Here is an 18,847-nt window from a genome sequence, read left to right as displayed (position 1 = left end):
ATCCGTACTTACCTCAAAATCACTTTTTATTTAAAAAAAAATTTTGAGTACATCATATGCATACAATTCAGGGCTAAGTGCTACAACAGATATAAAGATTCACAAAGTTATAGTCCTAGGCCTCAAAGGCCCTTACATTCCAATCAGAGAGATAAACAGACAAATGACCCCAAGTACACAAAGGAGTGACAAAGATGGATGCTGGAGTGAGAACCTGATATGGAAAAGTCCAGATCCAGGGTTCTGACCGGGACCCCGGGATTTATAGGGAGGCTTCAGTACACTGTCAAGGGAAGCACATCCTCCTGAATGTGGGCAAGGATCAGCCTTGATTTCTCCCTGGCCCACAGACCCTGCCCCACAAGCAGTCAGCAAGTCCCAACACTTCCACCTCTGCTGCCCCGTCCTTTTTGGGTGCTGACTTGCTTGGACCCTGGTACAGCCTCTGCATGCCTGCCTTTCCTCTCTCCTCCTATTTTCTCCAGCTCATCTTTACTCTGTCTCTAGAGGGATCTTTCTAAAACACAAGATGAATTCTTGTCATTGTTCTCCTCCAAAAGGGCTAACGGCTTCCAGTTCTCTAGAGTCCCAAAAAACTGTTCCACAGGCTGCCAAGACCCTCAGTACTCAGTTCTTGAGGTGTCTTTCTAGTCTCATCTCTAATCCCTGCAACTCCACACCTGGACCCACTTTTGCCCCACTTTTGGATCTCTTGATCAAAACTAACCATTTCTGGGGCTGGCCCAGTGGCGCAGTGGTTAGGTGCACATGTTCAGCTTCGGCAGCCCGGGGTTTGCCGGTCCAGATCCCGGGTGCAGACACGGCACCGCTTGGCAAGCCATGCTGTGGTAGGCACCCCACATATAAAGTAGAGGAAGATGGGCACAGATGTTAGCTCAGGGCCAATCTTCCTCAGCAAAAAGAGGAGGATTGGCAGATGTTAGCTCAGGCTAATCTTCCTCAAAAACAAAACAAAACAAAACAAAAAAAATTAATCACCTCTGGTCAAAATTAATCATTTCTCCTCTTACATCTTTACAATCCTTTACACTTTCACTTTGTTCAGCCTTACATGCACACTTCATTACATATTGTTGTTAGTCCCATCAAGCTGATTCCGACTTCTAGTGACCCTGTGTAGAGCAGAGCAGAACCCTGCCTGGTCTTACATGCCATCCTCTCACCTTCTGGCGCTATACATATCAGACGATGTCTTTGCTGTTATTTACAGGGTTTTCATGGCAAATTTTTCCAGAAGTGAGTGGCCAGATCCTTCTTCCTAGTCTATCTTAATCTGGATGACCCACTGAAACCTGTCCACCAGGTGTCCACTATGGGTAACCCTGCTGGTATTTGAAATACCAATGGCATAGTTTTCAGTATCACATCAACACACAGACACTACAGTATGACAACCGACAGACAGGTGGTGTGGTTCCCTGACCAGGAAACAAGCCCAAACCGCAGCAGTGAGAGCACCAAATCTTAACCACTAGACCACCAGGGCTGGCTCTTCATCATATGAGGAAGTTTTAAATAAACTGTGAACTCCTGAGGGCAGAAGCTCTGACTGGCTGATCTCTACATCTCCACAAGTTTGAGCAATCCTTCATACACTGTAGGCACTTATACATTTAATATTCAACTGATGTTATCCTATACTCTATTTACAGTCATCCTAAACATTTATATATTTAACTTTGAACTTTGACTAAGTCTAATCTGTGTTGTTCTTGGATATTTATATCCTCAACCCAAAAGATACAGATAACAACTGAGAGTATCAAATCATCTTAGGTGGGGTGAAACAATGCTAAATATTGTATCATGCCACAACCAGGCACATTTCCTTACACTATATGTTTCAGGCCGCATACAATTTATAATGAGAGACCACATCATATGTATACACATAACACACACTATAGTATCATGCATGTGTACTGGCAGTCCCCCTACTTATAACACTCACATATACAAATGACCACTGAAACTTACAAAATGTATTCATCATCTTCTCTCCAGCTACCATCCCATTTTCTGCTCCCCTATAGAGCAAACTTCCCCTTCCTTTTTAAAAACATTTTATTACAAAATATATCACATACAATCTTAACACTAGTATAACCGCTACCCAGGTCAAGAAATAGAATATTGCTAGAACCCCAGACCCCATTCTACTTTGGTTTTTATCCCCACAGCTCCACTGAAATGGCTCTTGATAGGATCACCAGTTTCTTCTACATCCTCAGATCCAATGGTCAATTCATAATCTTCACCTTACTTGACTCAGAAGCATTTGATACAGTTGATCATTCTCTCTGTCTCAGCCTCTTCTTCTTTGGCTTATGGACCTCCCCTCTTTTAGTTCTCTTCCTGCCTCAATAGCTACTCCTTCTCAAAATCCTTTCCTCATTTCTCTTCATCTTTCCTATCTCTAAACTTAGGAGTAGGCTTCAGGACATCTTACCTTCTTTATCTACACCCACTGCCCAGACGAAGTCTACTAGTCCCATGATATTAAATATCACATATGTTCTGATGATTCCCACATTTATGTCTCCATTCCAGATGTCTCCATGGAACTCCAGTCTCCTGTGTCTAACTGCCTACTCAATATCTCTACTTGGATGAGAAATTTACATCTCAAACTTAATGTCTGAAATGGAACTCTGGATTCCTGTGCTCCCCACCACCCTAGTCAGCTCCTCCCACAATTATCCCACCTTGGAAAAAGGCAACTCCAGTTTTCCAGTTTCTCAAGCCAACAACCTTGAGATTTTCACTATGTCCTCTCTCTTATGCCCTATATCCATTCCATCAGCAATCCTATCAGCTCTATCTTCAAATCATATTGATGATCCAACTACTCCTCACTACCTCCACCTTGATCCAAGCTGCCATTCTCCCTCACCTGATTATAACAAGAACCTTTTACCTTGTCTCTCTGCTTCTACTCCTACTTCTCACCCGAACCCCACTCCCCGCCATTGCCTAATAGTCCATTCTCCACATAGTATCCAGAGTGCTTTAAACAAGTCACTTCAGGTTACTTCTCTACTCCAATGGCTTTCCATCTCACTCACAGAAAAATCCAAATCATTGCAGTGGCCTACATGATCTGTCCCCAGCTCTCTCTCTCTCTGGCTTCCTCTCCTACTTCTCTCCCTTTCTCTCATTGTGCTCCAGCTGCCTTGGCCTCCGTGCTGTTCCTAAAACATGCCCATCTCATTTCCACCTCAAGGCTTTTGCTCTTACTTTTTCCCTAAGTATGACCTTCTCCCTCACTCCCTTTATACTCTTCCCTTTACCTTATCAGGGAGCCTTCTCTCAGTACCTTATATAATAGCAAACCCGACCCATGCTGTCACTCTTTATTCCTCTGATCCCACTTTATTTTTCTATGGTCAGGCATCTATCACCACTTGGCATACTATATATTATCTTTGTTTATTATTTCTCTCTCCCTCTAAAATGTAAGCTCCGTGGGGACAGGGAATTTGTTTTGTTTACTGCTGTGCCCAATACAATACCTAACCATCATAAGTGTTCAATAAATATTTATCAAATGATTGAATAAATTAATTTAAGCATCAACTTACAGTCCATTTGTAAGTAGGTCATTATTCACACACACGCTCCCAGAGAACTGAAATAGTTTTAATTAGGAAGCTCTTACATTTTGCCAAACTCATTTGGCAAACTTTTTTCCCCTGGGGTCATTCTTTCCTTACTTGCAATTTTGTGTTAGGTGCATTGATTTTTTTCAATTCCTTTCCAGTTGGAGAGCATATTATTACCAAGCCAATGAACTATTTTCTTGTTGATATACATATTTAGTTACAGTTGGCTATTTTTTTTCCTTTTTAATAAACACAGAAGTGCCAACATGTGAACTTTAAGAGGGAAAGGAGTAAAGGGTGGGGCCAGAAGGAGGACTATGGTCTTCAGGGAAGTGCATTATCATTAAGGCAAAGACGCAACACATTTCCCATGTGTTCCTTTGAAGTCAACGGAAGAATGGTGAGCTGTGCCAGACTGAGGTGGACCACCAAGGTAAGATGAACACCAAATCTACTGATGAAAGAGATGGTCCCATTTCCCCCCATTCACCCCTTCTGACCTTGAACTTGAACTTAGGAGTCAGAATGTGAGGGACTCAGCCATGGATCTCCCTTAATTAGCCATATCACCTTGGAAAACTCGATCTCAGCCTCTGGACTTCTTCCTCTGCTCATGGCTGCATTGGATTATATCAGTGGTTTTAAATGTTTTTGGGTCATGGACCCCTTTAAGAGCTATGGACCACTGTATTATGGACCACAGTTTCCTAGGGCTGCTGTAACAAAGTACCACATACTGATGGCTTGGAACAACAGAAATTTCTTGTTTCACAGTTCTGGAAGATAGAAGTCCAAAGTCAAGGTGTCAACAGGACCATGTACCCTCTGAAACCTGTAGGGGAAGGATTCTTCCTTATTTCTTCTAGCTTCTGGTAGCCCCAGACATTCTTTGGTTTAGCAGCATAACACAATCTTCACATGGTGTTCTCCCTAAGTCTCACATTGTCTTTCCTCTGTATGTGTCCGTCTTTGTGTCCAAATTAACCCCTTTCTATAAAGACACCAGTTGTATTACATTAGGGCCCAACCTGATGACCACACTTTAACTTGATTACCTCTGTCAAGAGCTGATTTCCAAATAAAGCCACATATTGTGATACTAGGGGTTAGGACTTCAGTATATCTTTTTTGAGAAACACAATTCAGCCCATAACAACCATCGTCCTAAAAACAGTCCATTTTGCATTCAATCTTGGGGAGTTTAGACCCCTTGAAGCAGGGGGTGAAGCTCACCCCCTGCCATTTATTAACTTTTATTAACTGTGTGTCTTTAAGCAAACCATAACTCTTTTGAGCCCTGAATCCTTAACTCTAAAATGAGAAAAACCCTACCTATCAGAGTTGCAGTGGAGATTCAAAGAAATTACGTATAAGACAGTAAATGTAAGTTGTGAAGGTATAGACAATTGTAAAAGAACTATTTACAGTGGCTGAACTGAGGCCCAAAGCTACTGCAGTCTCCAAACTTTTTTGATTACACACTTTATCAGAAAGAAACTTTTTTTTTTAAAGATGGACAACTGAACTAACATCTGTTGTCAATCTTTTTCCCTCCTGCTCCCCAAAGCCCCCGAGTACACAGTTGAATATTCTAGTTGTAGGTCCTTCTAGTTCTACTATGTGGGATGCCACCTCAGCATGGCTTGATGAGAGGCGCTAGGTCTTGCCCAGGATCTGAATCAGCAAAACCCTGGGCCACCAAAGCAGAGCACATGAACTTAACCACTTGGCCACGGGGCCGGCCCCTCAGTAAGAAATTTTTGAGAGCACCCTCCAATAATGATTTCCTTTCTTATGAATTGTGTACAAATGTTACTAAATTAAAAAAGGAATGAGTAAGATGAAATAAATAATATGTTTTTTAACAGTACCCAAAACATTCTGCAGTTAGACAGTAGAGATTTGATGGTGTCATAGTAATAACTTCCTGCACAGTATATACTAAGGAAGAGGCTCATCATTAACAGAAGTGGATATAAATTCATAGTTCAGATGGTCTTCATGGTAGTTTTGAATTTTTTTAAATGATTTCTTGGCAGATCTGTTTAGTTTGCCATTGTTTTTAACCTCACGTGCCTGAAGAACAGCTTGTCCTAGGTGGAGAAGTGTCATCATCTCAGCCATTTTTTCTGTCACTTGCTTGTGCTTGGATTAGTAGAATTAGATTCAATCTGAAGTTTCTTTGCAAAAATCTTTTAAAGCCACTTGTCTATTTGTGAAGCTCTATTTAGTTGAAACTTGATGGCATTTGTCATATAACCACTAAACAAGGCACCCTTTAACTTTCATCAGAGCTAGGTACGGACTGCAGCTTAAGGGAAGCCATGAGGAGCCACTCCCATCAAGACTCATAAGTAACGCAGCATGCATGCAGGAGCTTCCAAACGAAGGCACAGGTGGCACAGAAAGTTGGGGGGCAAGGAGCAGACCAGAACTCCAGAAAGCAAAGCCAGGGTTCACACCAAGAATGAGAGGCCAAAATAAGCAGAAGCTGAGGGTTCAGATACAGAGGAAGCAGTAAGGCCACAGGGTCCAGAAGGAGAGCCCCTACACAGTGCTCCTCACCATTCCCTGAGTTGGCCACAAGCTTTGTGTGGAGCTAAAGAATAATACCTGAATAAGGCCTGGTAGAAGTCAACCCCTCTATCCCATCGCCAGGACAAAGAATGATGCTTAAATGCCCATTTACGCTCTGTGCAGGTATGAATGCCCTTCAGGACATAGAAAGCAGTGGTGCTGCTCCTTGGGTCATACTCCAGCGTACTTGGCCCTGCCCAGATGGACATCTAGGTCTTCTGGGAAATCTCCACCCACTTCACAGCACCTGTCCCAAATGGACCACCACAGCTACTTCTCAATATCCCAAGTTCTACTTCTACCACACAGTCCCCTTTGTTCTGAGATGGAAAGACTGAAGGTTAAGAGCCATCTCCTTTCATTCTGTACTCCATTCCAGAAGTCCTGAGTCTGGGGGAAACTCAGAGAAGAAATGCAGAGCTCTCTTCTCCATGCTGAACACTGTGGAAGGGAGGGGCTCCTTCCTGCCAAGCAGGTCTGGATGGGGAAGGAAGTTCTGGGCTCAGAAGTCTGGAGCAAGGGAGAGGAGGAACTCTCCTGTACCCACTTCCTATCTACAGGCAGACTGAATCCTGCTAGGCTCATGTAAGAGTGTCTTGATTTCTACAGAAATACCAGTTGGGGGTTGATGGAGTGGAAGACTGACCAATCTAACCCTCCTCTACCCCCAGGACTCTCCTAGGCAGAGCACCTCCCTCCTACCCCCAACTCCCCCATCCCTAATCATGCCTTTGGCAGCCATCCAGGAGCAACAGGCTCAAAACTAGATAAAATCACTGTATTAGTTTCCTAGGGCTCCCATAACAAAGTACCACAAACTAGGTGGCTTAAAACAACAGAAATCCATTCTCTCACAGTTCTAGAGCCAGAAGTCCAAAATCAAAGTATCAGCAGGGCTATGCTCCCTCTGAAGTCTCTCAGGGAAGCTCCTTTCTTGCCTCCTCCAGCTTCTGGTGGCCCAGGCATTCCTTGACTTATGGCAGTATGGCTGTCTTCCTGTGTATCTCTACCTTCACATGTCTTTCTGTGTGTGTCTATGTCCAAATCTCCCTCTTCTTATAGGGACACCAGTCATTGGATTAAAGGCCCACTCTGCTCCCGTATGACCTCCTCTTAACCTAGCTAATTACATCTGCAATGACCCTATTTCCAAATAAGGTCACATTGTGAGGTATTGGGGGGTTAGGACTTCAACAAATCTTTTTGTGGGGAATATACCACAATTCAACCCTAAACAGTCACCACTGACTGTTCTGCTGGAATCCTTCTTTCTGCTTTTACATTCTTTACAATGTGCAACACAGTCCCATTAGTATCATCTCTCATTTCTCAATTCTCCACCACAGGAAGGAGATAGGGAAGGCAGAAACCAGAATTTCCAGGGGTGACTCTAGAGTTTGGAAATATAAATAAACAAGCAAACAACAGCGTGATAGTTGTTTCAGGGCAGGGTTTTTCTCAACCCTCGTTGCACTTTAGAATCATCTCAGGGAATTTTAAAATACAAAACAATATGCATATTATTTTGTTGTTAGTGCCATGGAGTCTATTCTGACTCCTAGCGAAACTGTGTCCAGCAGAGCAGGACCCTACCTGGTCTTTTTGCTCCATCCTCTCACCTTCAGGGCTATAAAAGAAAATGCTCTGCTGCCATTCACAGGGTTTTCATGGTAAATTTTTTCAGAAGTGGGTGGCCAGGTCCTTCTTCCTAGTCTGTCTTAGTCTGAAAGCTCCGCCGAAACCTGTCCACCATGGGTGACCCTGCTGGTATTTGAAATACCAGTGACATAGCTTTCAGCATCACAGCAACGCGAAGTTGCCACAGTATGATAACCGACAGATGGGTGGTGTGGTTCCCTGACCAGGAAAGGAACCCAGGCCACCAAGATGAGAGTGCCAAATCTTAATCACTAGACCACCAGGGCTGGCTATGCATATTACAATATATATATATAGTATAATATATAATATGTAATATATATATGTAAATATATATATGTAAAATTAATTATATATTTATATAAATGCTGAGCTTGACTCCAGACCAAGTACATTGGAATCTCTGGGGGTGGTGCCCAGGCACTGGTACTTTTTAAAGCCCCCAGAAGATTCTAACTTGTAATTAGGACTAAGGATCCTTGTGCTGGGTGAGACTCACTGCTGTAGAGAATGGCCCCAGTCCTGCAGTTGGTGACTACTCACATTCCTCTCTATTAGCATCCACAGAATGTAGGGAGGATGCTGAAGAAAACAGTTTACACACACCCTGTTATCTGAGTGCAAAACATTCTGCTTAAGGGTGGTGTTATTTTTGCCCCTATGAGAGGTGAAATGATAGACTGGTGACAGAGCAGGAGCAAAACCAGTACCCAGGTTTCTGACTCCAAGTTTGAAATGGCAGCTTCAGGGCTTTTAGAATTCTGCCAGGGTAAGACTCTCTCTCTTGCAGCAGTTTGAGTGTGGTGTGCAGAATGAAGCCATCATTCCAAAGATGTTTTGGCTAGGACATAGCCGATGTCGGGGCAGGGATGGTATTTGTTCTGACTATCAAACCTCATGTTAACCACACAAGATTGACTTACCGTTTGATCACCATTGGGCTTATAGCCACAATTAAATTCATGTTTCCCCTGTAGGTTATTGAGCCATGGTTTTCTCAGCCTGTACCGCTCACCAGGGTTCTGACCCTATTTGCTTGTTAGAGACGAAATTGTTCCTGGCGACTGAGGTCTTTTGGGATTCTAAGTCCGTCATCCAGCATACCAGCTACCCCTTCCACAAACGTGATCAACAGGCTACCAATATCTTCCAACTCATTATACATTTTAAAACATTCAGCAGGCAGGATGGTCAGCAGAGCCCTGCCCAAAGCCTCTAGGACTTCCCCCACCATGTTGGGTTATGATTCTATTGTAGTATCTTTGTGGCCAAGTTGGAGAAACATAGACTGGTAGTGATTACCTAAGGGCAAAATTCCAAATATATTATGTCTAAGACAGTCCCCATTTGTACCAGTCTTAAAGGACATTAGTCTGATGTGGCTTATTTTTAGTGAACCCATGCTAATTCCTAGTGATCACAGCTTTTTCTTCTAAGGATTCATAAACTATTCAAGGAAAAAAAGAAAGAATCTTAGTAATTAGCCCAGGATGAAAGTCAAGCTCACCAGATGGTAGTTTGAAGATTCTACCTTCTTCCCTTTTTTGAAAAACTGAAGCACATTCTCCCTTTTTCACTTCTCTAAGACCATTCTTATTCTCCAGAATTCTTCCAAGATCACTACAGTAGGTTAGCAGTACTGTATATTCTCTCAGTACCTAGGGTATCACCCCTCTCAGTTAAGAACCTCGAACTCACCTGGAACAACTAAGTGCTCTCCTTACAATCCCCTAGGCTGGCTTGGGTTTCTATCTCCCTTTGCCAATGTTTTTAGCCTTTCTAGGCTGGGCTGGAAAAAAAATCATTCTCTTTGGTAGAGGAAATGGGAGCAAAATGAGAGGCAATCTTGAGTCCGTGCCCTCTATCTAGAACTTCTACTACTGTCCCTTTACCTGGGGATAAGAAATTTCCAGAACCCAGGGGAAAGTTGTACCTACCAAGGGGACTGAAGGAACCCTGTAGAGGAAGGCAGCTGAGTCCCCATCACACAACTCATCCACCAAGCACAAAGCTGCCATAAAAATGGGACTGATAGGAAAGGAAAAGCACTGTGGCCTGAGTTCTCTTCAGAGAATGACAGTATCACTACACACTGGAGACATTAGGGAAGTGGGAACCAAGGCCAACTCTGCTTCCCAGTGGGCAGTTCCTGCCATCACATTCACGGGTGTGCATGGCGGCAGGGAGAGGGGCTACATCTCTTAGGAGTGTGTCTATAAACAAAGGAGTTATGACAATGGATATTCATGGCAGAGTCCATCAGATAGGCACAGTGGAAGAGTAAGGATTTATTAAGAAATCAGTCTTCATTCCCTCTCAATTCCCCATACAATCATCAATCAATCAATTAGCTAAACTTTCAAATGATCGATCTCATGGGTGGCCCTTTTGAATGGAAGGTTTCAATTCTTGAGCTGTAAGGGAAAGCAAATTCCTTACAGTATAAATATACCCCTTGAGATTTTTTCTTTGGTAACACCCAGCAAAAATCAAATGTTACTATGTACTGCTCTGAGCACTTTATATTAACTGCTCACAACAACTGGCTGATATTTGTCATATCTCCATTTTACAGAGGAGGAAACTGAGGTGTAGAAACATTAAGTAACTTAGTCAAGTTCATACAGCTTGAAGGTGGTGAAGCTGGTATTTGAACCCACGCAGACTGACTGCAGAACACTGTGGTAAATTGACTGAAACAATGGCCCAATTTTCTATCCCTTCCTGTATCTATGCTTAGAACCTATCACCAATGTGAGAACCACTCTGGTTAGCCTGCTGGAAGATGAGAAATCACATGGAACAGAGCCAAGTCATCCTAGCCAAGGCCATCCTAGACCAGACACCCCCCAGCCAAATCCTCAGCTGACCACAGATGCACGAGTAAGCCCAGTCAAGATCCACGAACCATCCCAAGAACCCACAGACTCACAAGAAATAATAAATGGTTGTTGTTTTAAGCAACTAAGTTTGGGGTGGTTGTTACATACCAGTAGATAACTAATACAAACATATCACTGCTTGACCATGACACTATATTTTCTTTCTGATGACACTGGCTTCATCTGACTCTAGGATTCTCCAGAAATGACAGTTTCAGCTGTGAAGAGCCTTACTCCAGACTACCACCTTCCCTCTCTTCATCTTTACGTTGCCCCTGCCCTACCACTAAGCTAACCCATGAAGGCAGTTTATAACTATTCCTCACCTTTATTCCCTAGTTTTTTCTGGAGTCAAGATGAAACTAGGGTGCCTCAAACCCTTTGGTACTATTTTGAGTCTGTTTCCTTTCCTAATGTCTCTGCCCATCTCGCCATCATTTAGGAGTTAAGTTGGAATTAGCCAAAATGAGTAGTGCCAAAATAATGAAATCAGGGTAATAAGGGAGAAAGCATGGATGGTGCTGTAAGTCAACACCTCTCATTCTCTGGCCTCTCCCTTTTCTCAGGGTGGGCTTCTCACTCAACAACGATGGCAACTAGCAGTCCCTGAAGGCACACTCCTGCTTTGCCACCTGATCCCTATAGGAAACCTTGCAAAGCCGAACTCTCCCTGACTGCCAGGATTCAGGGGGGCAGCAAGCTGCACCTCCATAGGAACTAACAGCCCAGCTGCTCAACTCAAATTAAAAAAGAGTTTGGAAACATGTTCCACAGAGTAGAAGCCTTCTGGGACCTTTCTACCAGCTGCCTCCAGCTACCGTGTTCCCAAGGAAATAAAGAGGATACCCCAAGTGGAGGGGGGCACCCCCAGGACATCCTGAGGGATAAAAACCACAATGTACTAAAATGGGACTAGAAATCTCCCAAAGAAAGAAAAAGACTCATAAAAGACTAACGTTTTTCTATTGATGTATTTAAAACTTTTTTTTTTGCTGTTAGGCAATCAATAAATGCTAAATGGTGCTAATTCTTCTAGCTCTTCTTGTTTTATGATCAAAGCCAGGATTGTGAGGGTTCGTTGCTCAAAAGGCCAATAGCTAAGCGACCCGGCTGGTGAAGAGAAACCAAAATTCCCTGGGGCAAATCCAGCCTTACTGTGCCATTAAACACCCACCCCCCTCGCTCATTACACTTCAACAATAATAGTTTAGTTTTAATTTCTTTTCCTTATATTTCACAGCCCTAAGGGAAAATGTCTTGTGACAATTCTGTAATAGTAAGACAATTAGCGGTGACTCAGGACTCCCTGCTGCCTCTGCATCCTCTTGCAGCTGAGGAGCAGGCTTCCCGTGTAGGAGATTGATTTGGTTTGTGAATTAGAAAAGCCAGAATAAAAGGAATCTTTACCTTCAAAAAACGAAATTCAGATGAAATTAGATGAAAGTGCAACCCAATGATTCTGTTTCAGAACAAGAGTCAACTGTAGATATTGAGTCCCTGAGGAAACCTTTCAAAAAGATTCACAAATGTTTCAAGTGGCAACTTACCCTTTCTAAGCCCCACCAACCATACCACCCAGGTAGCCCAAAAGTATCCTTTTTAATTTCTCCTCTTTGCTCCTCCTTTTCGCTATCCAACTTCTGCCTGTTTCACCTTTGCCAATGAATGGAGGAGGAGACAGTAAAACTATGCTCTCCTTGAGAGAAAAAAACTGTTCTATTCATCTTGCAACTCAAGCACTCAAGAGGAGCTTGACTTAGAGTGACCAAAGTTAGAGGTGTCCTAGGTCAGAGGGCATGGGCATTCCCAAATCCCAGCAGATTGTGTTCCAAAGCACTTTTGTAAATAGGTGGTTTAGAGCTTGGAAAGCATTTTTTCCATAAGCATAAAGTTCTAGAGACAGGCTAAGTCCTCCGACTCAACCATAAAACTCTAGTTGGCCACAAGAGCCTAATAATGCACCCAAAGTGAGAACTTCAGCTGTTACATCACCTCCTCCTAAATAACTTTTTAAAATACTTTCCATGAGAAAATGCATTCCAACTCAGGATGCTAGAAACAGATTTCCATTCACCCCAGAATCAAAGCAAACATTTCCTACTGAAAAAATAAGAGTATGGCAAAGGAGGAGGAGATGCTAACTATACCAGAAATAGACCTGATGTGGCAGGGCCAGGTTTTGCAAGGAGGGTGGGACGGAAAGAAACTTCTAGGTACCAATAATGATAACCTGAAATGTCTCTCTGCTTTTACATAACATATATTCTGCAATTCTTCAGTTCAAACACTTGCCATAAGTGTTCTAAATTAGGAACTGAAAGGCAGTTGTCTGAAGGGGTCTGGAGAAGGGAGGGATTTCTGGTTTGGGGATCACAAATCAGTGAGCCAAGGAGGGCCTGTGTTCACTCATAATCACAGAATTTCTGTTCTTCAGTTCCTTGACTGACATAGTCATTGACGCTAATAAAATTCTAAGTCAGGTTTACAATGTCAGTTTAAAACCAGTAGCAGAGAGAAAGATGCTGGACTGTAAGCTTCTTAAAGATCGAGATGTCTTATTCATGTCTATTTACTCCAGTTCCCTGGTGCTCAATTCAGATTTTATCGATAAATAAATATAATTTAAGAAAAAGCTATAATTTTTCAATGTAGTTGCAATTTGTGTGGGCTTTGGAATCAAACTTCTCAGATTCAAATCATTTTTCCTCCATAGGTACATGACCAGAGGCTTTCTCCCAGGGCAATCAGTTTTCTCCTCTAGAAAAAAGGGTGGTGATAGCTCTTACCTCGCAGGGTCATTATGGGGATTGAACGCATTTATATTTATGAAACACGTACCACTGTGCCTGCTACATAGTTAGTACTCCATAAATCTAAGCTATTATTATTTCTCCATCATCATTTAGCTAGTTGTCCTATATTTTGCCCCCAAATTAATTTCTCAGGGAATTTGGTAACATGAAAGTTGGTTAGTACAGTGGTTTGAATTGTAGCCTCCAAAAGATATGTCTACTTGGAACTTGAGAATGTGACCTCATCTGGAATAAAGGTCTTTTGTAGGTGTAATTAAGACAAGGATCTCGAGATAAGATCATCCTAGATGGGATGGGCCCTAAATCCAATGACAAGTATCTTTATTGGACAAGACAGAAAAGAAGAAGACACAGAGATACAGGTAGGAAAGCCACATGAAAATGGAAGCAGAGATTTGAGTTATGCTGCCACAAATCAAGGAACACCAGAAGCTACTAGAACCTGGAAAGGGCAAGGAAGTATTCTCCTCTAGTGCCTTCAGAGGGAGCATGGCTCTGCCGACACCTTGATTTTGGACTTCTGGCTCTAGAACTGTGAGAGAATATATTTCTGTTGTTTTAAGCCACCAAGTTCATGGTAATTTGTTGTGGCAGCCCTAGGAAACTAATACAGTTGGGTACAGTGCGGAACAACCTAAATTTGGTGAGGAAAACAAGCCCAAATGTGAAATGGTAATTATTACAAGTTCTCCTTTTCTTGAATTGGGTACTGCAGGGAAACTTCGCTTTAGGAAGGGAAAATCACTGGCTTTAGTGGCTGGAATGTTCAGGTCATTCTATCCCATCTACTTCCAGCCAAGGATATTTCTGCTGGGAATCCTGAAAACAGTCTTCATTTTTCCTTAGGAATGAAGTGGAAGTACTCAGTGCACAGTAAGACACTGGACAGAGTCAGCTACTACCTGGCCTCAAATAAATGGGCAGAAGACACGGCTCCCAGTCCTTGTCCAATAAACACACCCACACTGGTCCCCACTGCCTTCCTGACCCTTGTCTATGGAGGTCAAAGAGGTCATTAGCCAAAAACTCCAAGCTAAGGAAAGATATCTGATTGCCAAAAGACCAATATAATTATATATTTTTCCAAATTCTATAGGTTCTTGCAATTACATCTATGAAACAGATCTCCTTTTAAGTGAAAAATATATCCAGGTCATCTGCAAGATCCTTCTAACTCTTTGGAATTTTAAAGGAGTCCTCAGAAGAGAATTATGAGAGAGATGTTGTTGAACCCACTGATGCCCAAAGAAACGATTTTCATTTTTTCCTCTCTTCCAACTCCTAAAGAAAAATAGCAGACAAAACAGCCACTGTCAGAGAGGGGTGACTTTTTCAGAGTGCAGGTGTTAGACAAGATGACACATGCTGACAGGTTCAGCAAATAGTGGATGTTCTGCCAATCAGCAGATAATTTCTGTGTTTGCAATAAGGGAAAGATTGCAAGTCATGCAGTATTTCAAAGACAGGTCACAATTACTCCATGTGTCATCTTCTAATATGAAGGTCAAAAGAAAGGAGAAGGTGAGTAGAGGCAGAGGGGAAGAGCAAGGAGACCCACGTGCAGGCAAATCAACCACATCCAGGCAGGTCTCGCTTCATATTTTCTGACAGTGCCCAGGGAACCTGTATAATTACCTGCCTTTTTGACATCTGAGGCGCTCACCTCACATGGAACCAGCACTTCATTAATTCGTAAGTTCTCTGTAATTCGTGAAAGTCACTTCTTCCCTCACTCGGTAAAGGTTTTCTTTTCTTCCCTTACTTAGTAATTTACTCAATTTATTTCTAGTAAGGAAAGGGTTGTATGGAAGAGGCAAATGAGGAAGGCTAGATGAAGAAGCCACACACAGTAGTCTGGGTCCCAGAGTACTCTTAAAATGGACTCCATTACTTAATTGAAGAGAATTCCAGAACACTGAAAACACTCATAACCAAATAGGAGAAATGGAGAAAACAAATGCTGAGAGAGATCTCCATGAAACACACAGGTAAATAATTTGAGTGCCTATTTACAATATGTAAATGCTTAATTTTTCCATTCTTCATCAAAGAGCTTTTCTGAGGAATGGTTATATTTTTAGCACTTAAAATTAAGATAATACACACATACATGCTTAATCAATCCACAATCCTTCATAAGAGAACTGCATGGTTCTAAATGATAGGGTAATTTTTAAGTAAATAACTTGGTGAGTCTAAAAAGCTATGCAGTATATGCAAATATGCTATGATTTTTTTTAAAAAAACCTCCATCCTTCCTGCCCAGGAATGTCAAGTCAGCCGTTAAGGTTGTGACAATGGCAAGTGTTGAACACACATAATCGCACTGAGGATCTGCTGACCAATTACTGTTGACATTCCCTAGTTCGATCTGATTCATCACTTGCACAGAAACCAAGAGATGGTAAAAGGGCAGGAGGTTACACTAGAATGAGAAAAAGAAAGCTTCAACCTACATTGGGATAAGGATCCTTGTCACTGCTAAGATCCTTTTCTAGCAATTGTCCCATTCCTGGGGTTCTTTCCCAAGGCAGGCACTGAGGGACTTGGTTATTTGTGTTTCAGATCTGGAAGCTTCTCCCAAGAAGGAAGAAGTAAGGAGAGTGAGAGCATAGAGACTATTAGAGATCAGAGGCTTGGCTGGACATAGAAGCAAGCTAAGAGGAATCATTGGAGATGGTCTATTTAAACACATACACACACACACCCCCCTTCTAAACTGCCTCCCATTTGTCACCCTATGAAATTTTTGAACAGTTGGTTCATACACAAACACATACTGAAGAAAGGAAAAAAATACCCAAGTAGATGACCTATTAAAAGTACATATATCTTGCTAAGCAGAAATCACACCTTGAATCTGATATTTGGGAAATTATGTAGCCACAGTAAACAAATGGTGAAGAGTAAACCATCTGTAAAACATCAAAGCACACACATAAATCATCCCAGACACCACTTCTCATTTCCTGACATATTACTGTATACAATACTGTTTTGGGGTCCTGCGTTCTTTCATCATTTTGAAGGTTCACCAGACTATTAATTTAAAAAGCCAGGAGCTTTGTCTGTTCTTCTAATCACCATGACCTGTTTTTGTACTTCAGAAAAGGCAAACCGACCAACCCTGACTTGGGTGGGAATCATTTTTGGAATAGTGGTGGGTGGCTGTTCACATCTGGATTAGGTATAAAACGATAACATTATGATGATGAACGCCACAGAGCCTCATCTGCATATAAATAGACCTAATCAGAAATGCAAATTGCAATCAGGAGAAATTTTTAAAGGCTGTGACGGCTGTGTGATTGTGCAGATAAGGAAAGGTTAACACTTGTATTGTTAAAGCGGTTAAAAGGCTCCCAGCCGGCCCAGAGCCTGCCTTTGAAAGAGAAATGTGAAAGGTACGAATCTCAACTTGCAGCCTCGCCTGGACAGAGCTCCCTGGTCTCTTCGTTTTCAGTAACTAGAGCCTTGAGCTGGCCAAACATGAGCCCGATTCTGATGAAAGATAAACAACCAAAGCTCTTGTACAAACCCCTAATGAATACATACAATAGAAAATACACTGGCATTTAAATATCCTGCAAACAGACCTCTTTCAGCACAGTTTCCCATTGAGACGGAAATTAAGGATGGAGAGAAACTCATATGACTGATGTTACATTTTTCTGATATTTTTGAGCGCTGGTCTGAGTGGATACAAAAATATGTTGCACATTTTTGTTTATTCCCAAATTTTCCTGAATACTGAGAAAGATTCAAACTGGAAAAAATGACCAGATATGATCATATAATTAAAAAGAAAACACCAGTAGTTAGGCACATTATTTAATACAAAATTGCATAAAAGCTTTCTTGTACGAAGCACAAAAAATGAACATCTCAGAAAAATCGGAGTACTCAAAATATGCAATTGTTACAATACAGTCCTATTATTCCTTGAGATATGTTATCATTCAAAAACAGCCTCTTTCCCCTCTCCTCGTTTTTTTTTTCCCGAAAAGAAATACAGTTTACAATAGGGCTTTCTCAGGTTTAAAGAGAAATTGTTTACGAACTATTTATTATCCCTCTAAGGAGCCTCTTTCACAAAGAACTAATGAGCCAAGAGCGCCATCTTGTGTCCTACCTTGGAATCTTAAAGAGTGTTTTCACCGGATGCATGTCAAAGAGGGGAGGGTCTCCATCCCCCAGTTCAATAGCTGTGATCCCCAAGGACCAGACGTCACAGCGAGCGTCATAGGAAGAGTCATATTGCTGCTCACAAGCAATGACCTATCAGACAAAAGCAGGACACAACACATCAACCTCACTGCCACCTCAGACGTCCTAAAAGGCTCTTGGCCGATCTTAGTCCCCTTCTCAGTTCCTTGGCTACACAGATATTGAATTCCAGTAATAATAAGATGGGTGATCCCTAGGCCTTATTTGTGTGTGACTGATTTATCATCTGATATATTCATTAACTTTTAAAAATGTGTCAGTTCAGTTCAATAAATATGCACTGAACTCTCTAGGTACCAAGAACAGTGTAAAGGTAGGCACAAGGGTGAATACCTCACCATACAGCCCTGAAAACCCTTAAGGAAAGGCTTTCTCTGCATCCTTCGCCACATTACCAGCTGCTGAACTCAACAGTGAGGAACAGTTGTTCTCGAAGATGCTTGTCTGCTGCACAAAATCCCCATGAGTGTGGTCAATTGAGCAGAAAGATGTTGGAAGACTGATGTGGTTAAGAAAAAATAGGAACCACTCCCTCCGATTCCCTTTTTCTAAGAACATCTGCCCCCTCCTCAAACCCCAACAACTGGTTTGTATTTCAGCTGCCACTGCTGCCTCAGTTACTGGCCTAACCGGGTACAAGAGCAACAGAACCAGAAAATGCCCCTGGGCTTGTCACTGGTTTGGGGAGCATGGAACCTTGTAGGGAAATCTGTTTCTATCAACTTTTTGAGCCAGAAAGGAAAAGCCCCTTCACTCAGGCTCTGATGGCTATCAAAATAGGGTTGGGAGAACGCAGGGGTAGGCCATGGGATGTGGAGGGACCAGGCGTCCCTATTTGACCTGAAATCTGCCTCCTTGACCAAGGATGACGTACGGCTATGGGTAGGTGGGAAACTTTGAGAGTTTGATGATATATTGGGTCAAATAGCCTACAAGGTAGACAAGCAAAATCACTGGTGAGCAAAGAGGGCCAGAGTGACAGGGCCACCCACCCTCTTAGGCCATCAGAAGGCCTTCGGCTTTGACTCCAAGTGAGATGGGCCAACTGGCCGTGGGGAGCAGAGGA

At 42.4% G+C, this 18,847-nt stretch overlaps 1 protein-coding gene across 18 annotated transcripts in view; it reads right to left on the bottom strand.

Moving 5' to 3' along the window:
- Positions 1 to 18,847, bottom strand: part of MYO3B (myosin IIIB) — a 409,912-nt gene that overhangs the window by 348,886 nt on the left and 42,179 nt on the right. For all 18 annotated transcript variants that reach the window (XR_011528407.1, XR_011528406.1, XR_011528404.1 and 15 more), the window contains one exon: positions 17,687 to 17,832. Coding sequence is in view for 14 of the 18 variants with exons in the window: in XM_070580113.1 (XP_070436214.1) it covers positions 17,687 to 17,832 (146 nt within the window). In the remaining 4 variants the exon portion in view is untranslated. The remainder of the gene's footprint in view (positions 1 to 17,686; positions 17,833 to 18,847) is intronic.

Source organism: Equus przewalskii, chromosome 17, assembly GCF_037783145.1.
Source record: "Equus przewalskii isolate Varuska chromosome 17, EquPr2, whole genome shotgun sequence".
Lineage (NCBI taxonomy): Eukaryota > Metazoa > Chordata > Mammalia > Perissodactyla > Equidae > Equus > Equus przewalskii.
The sequence above is the reverse complement of the archived record's forward strand: the minus strand, read 5'-3'. Positions and strand labels throughout refer to the sequence as shown.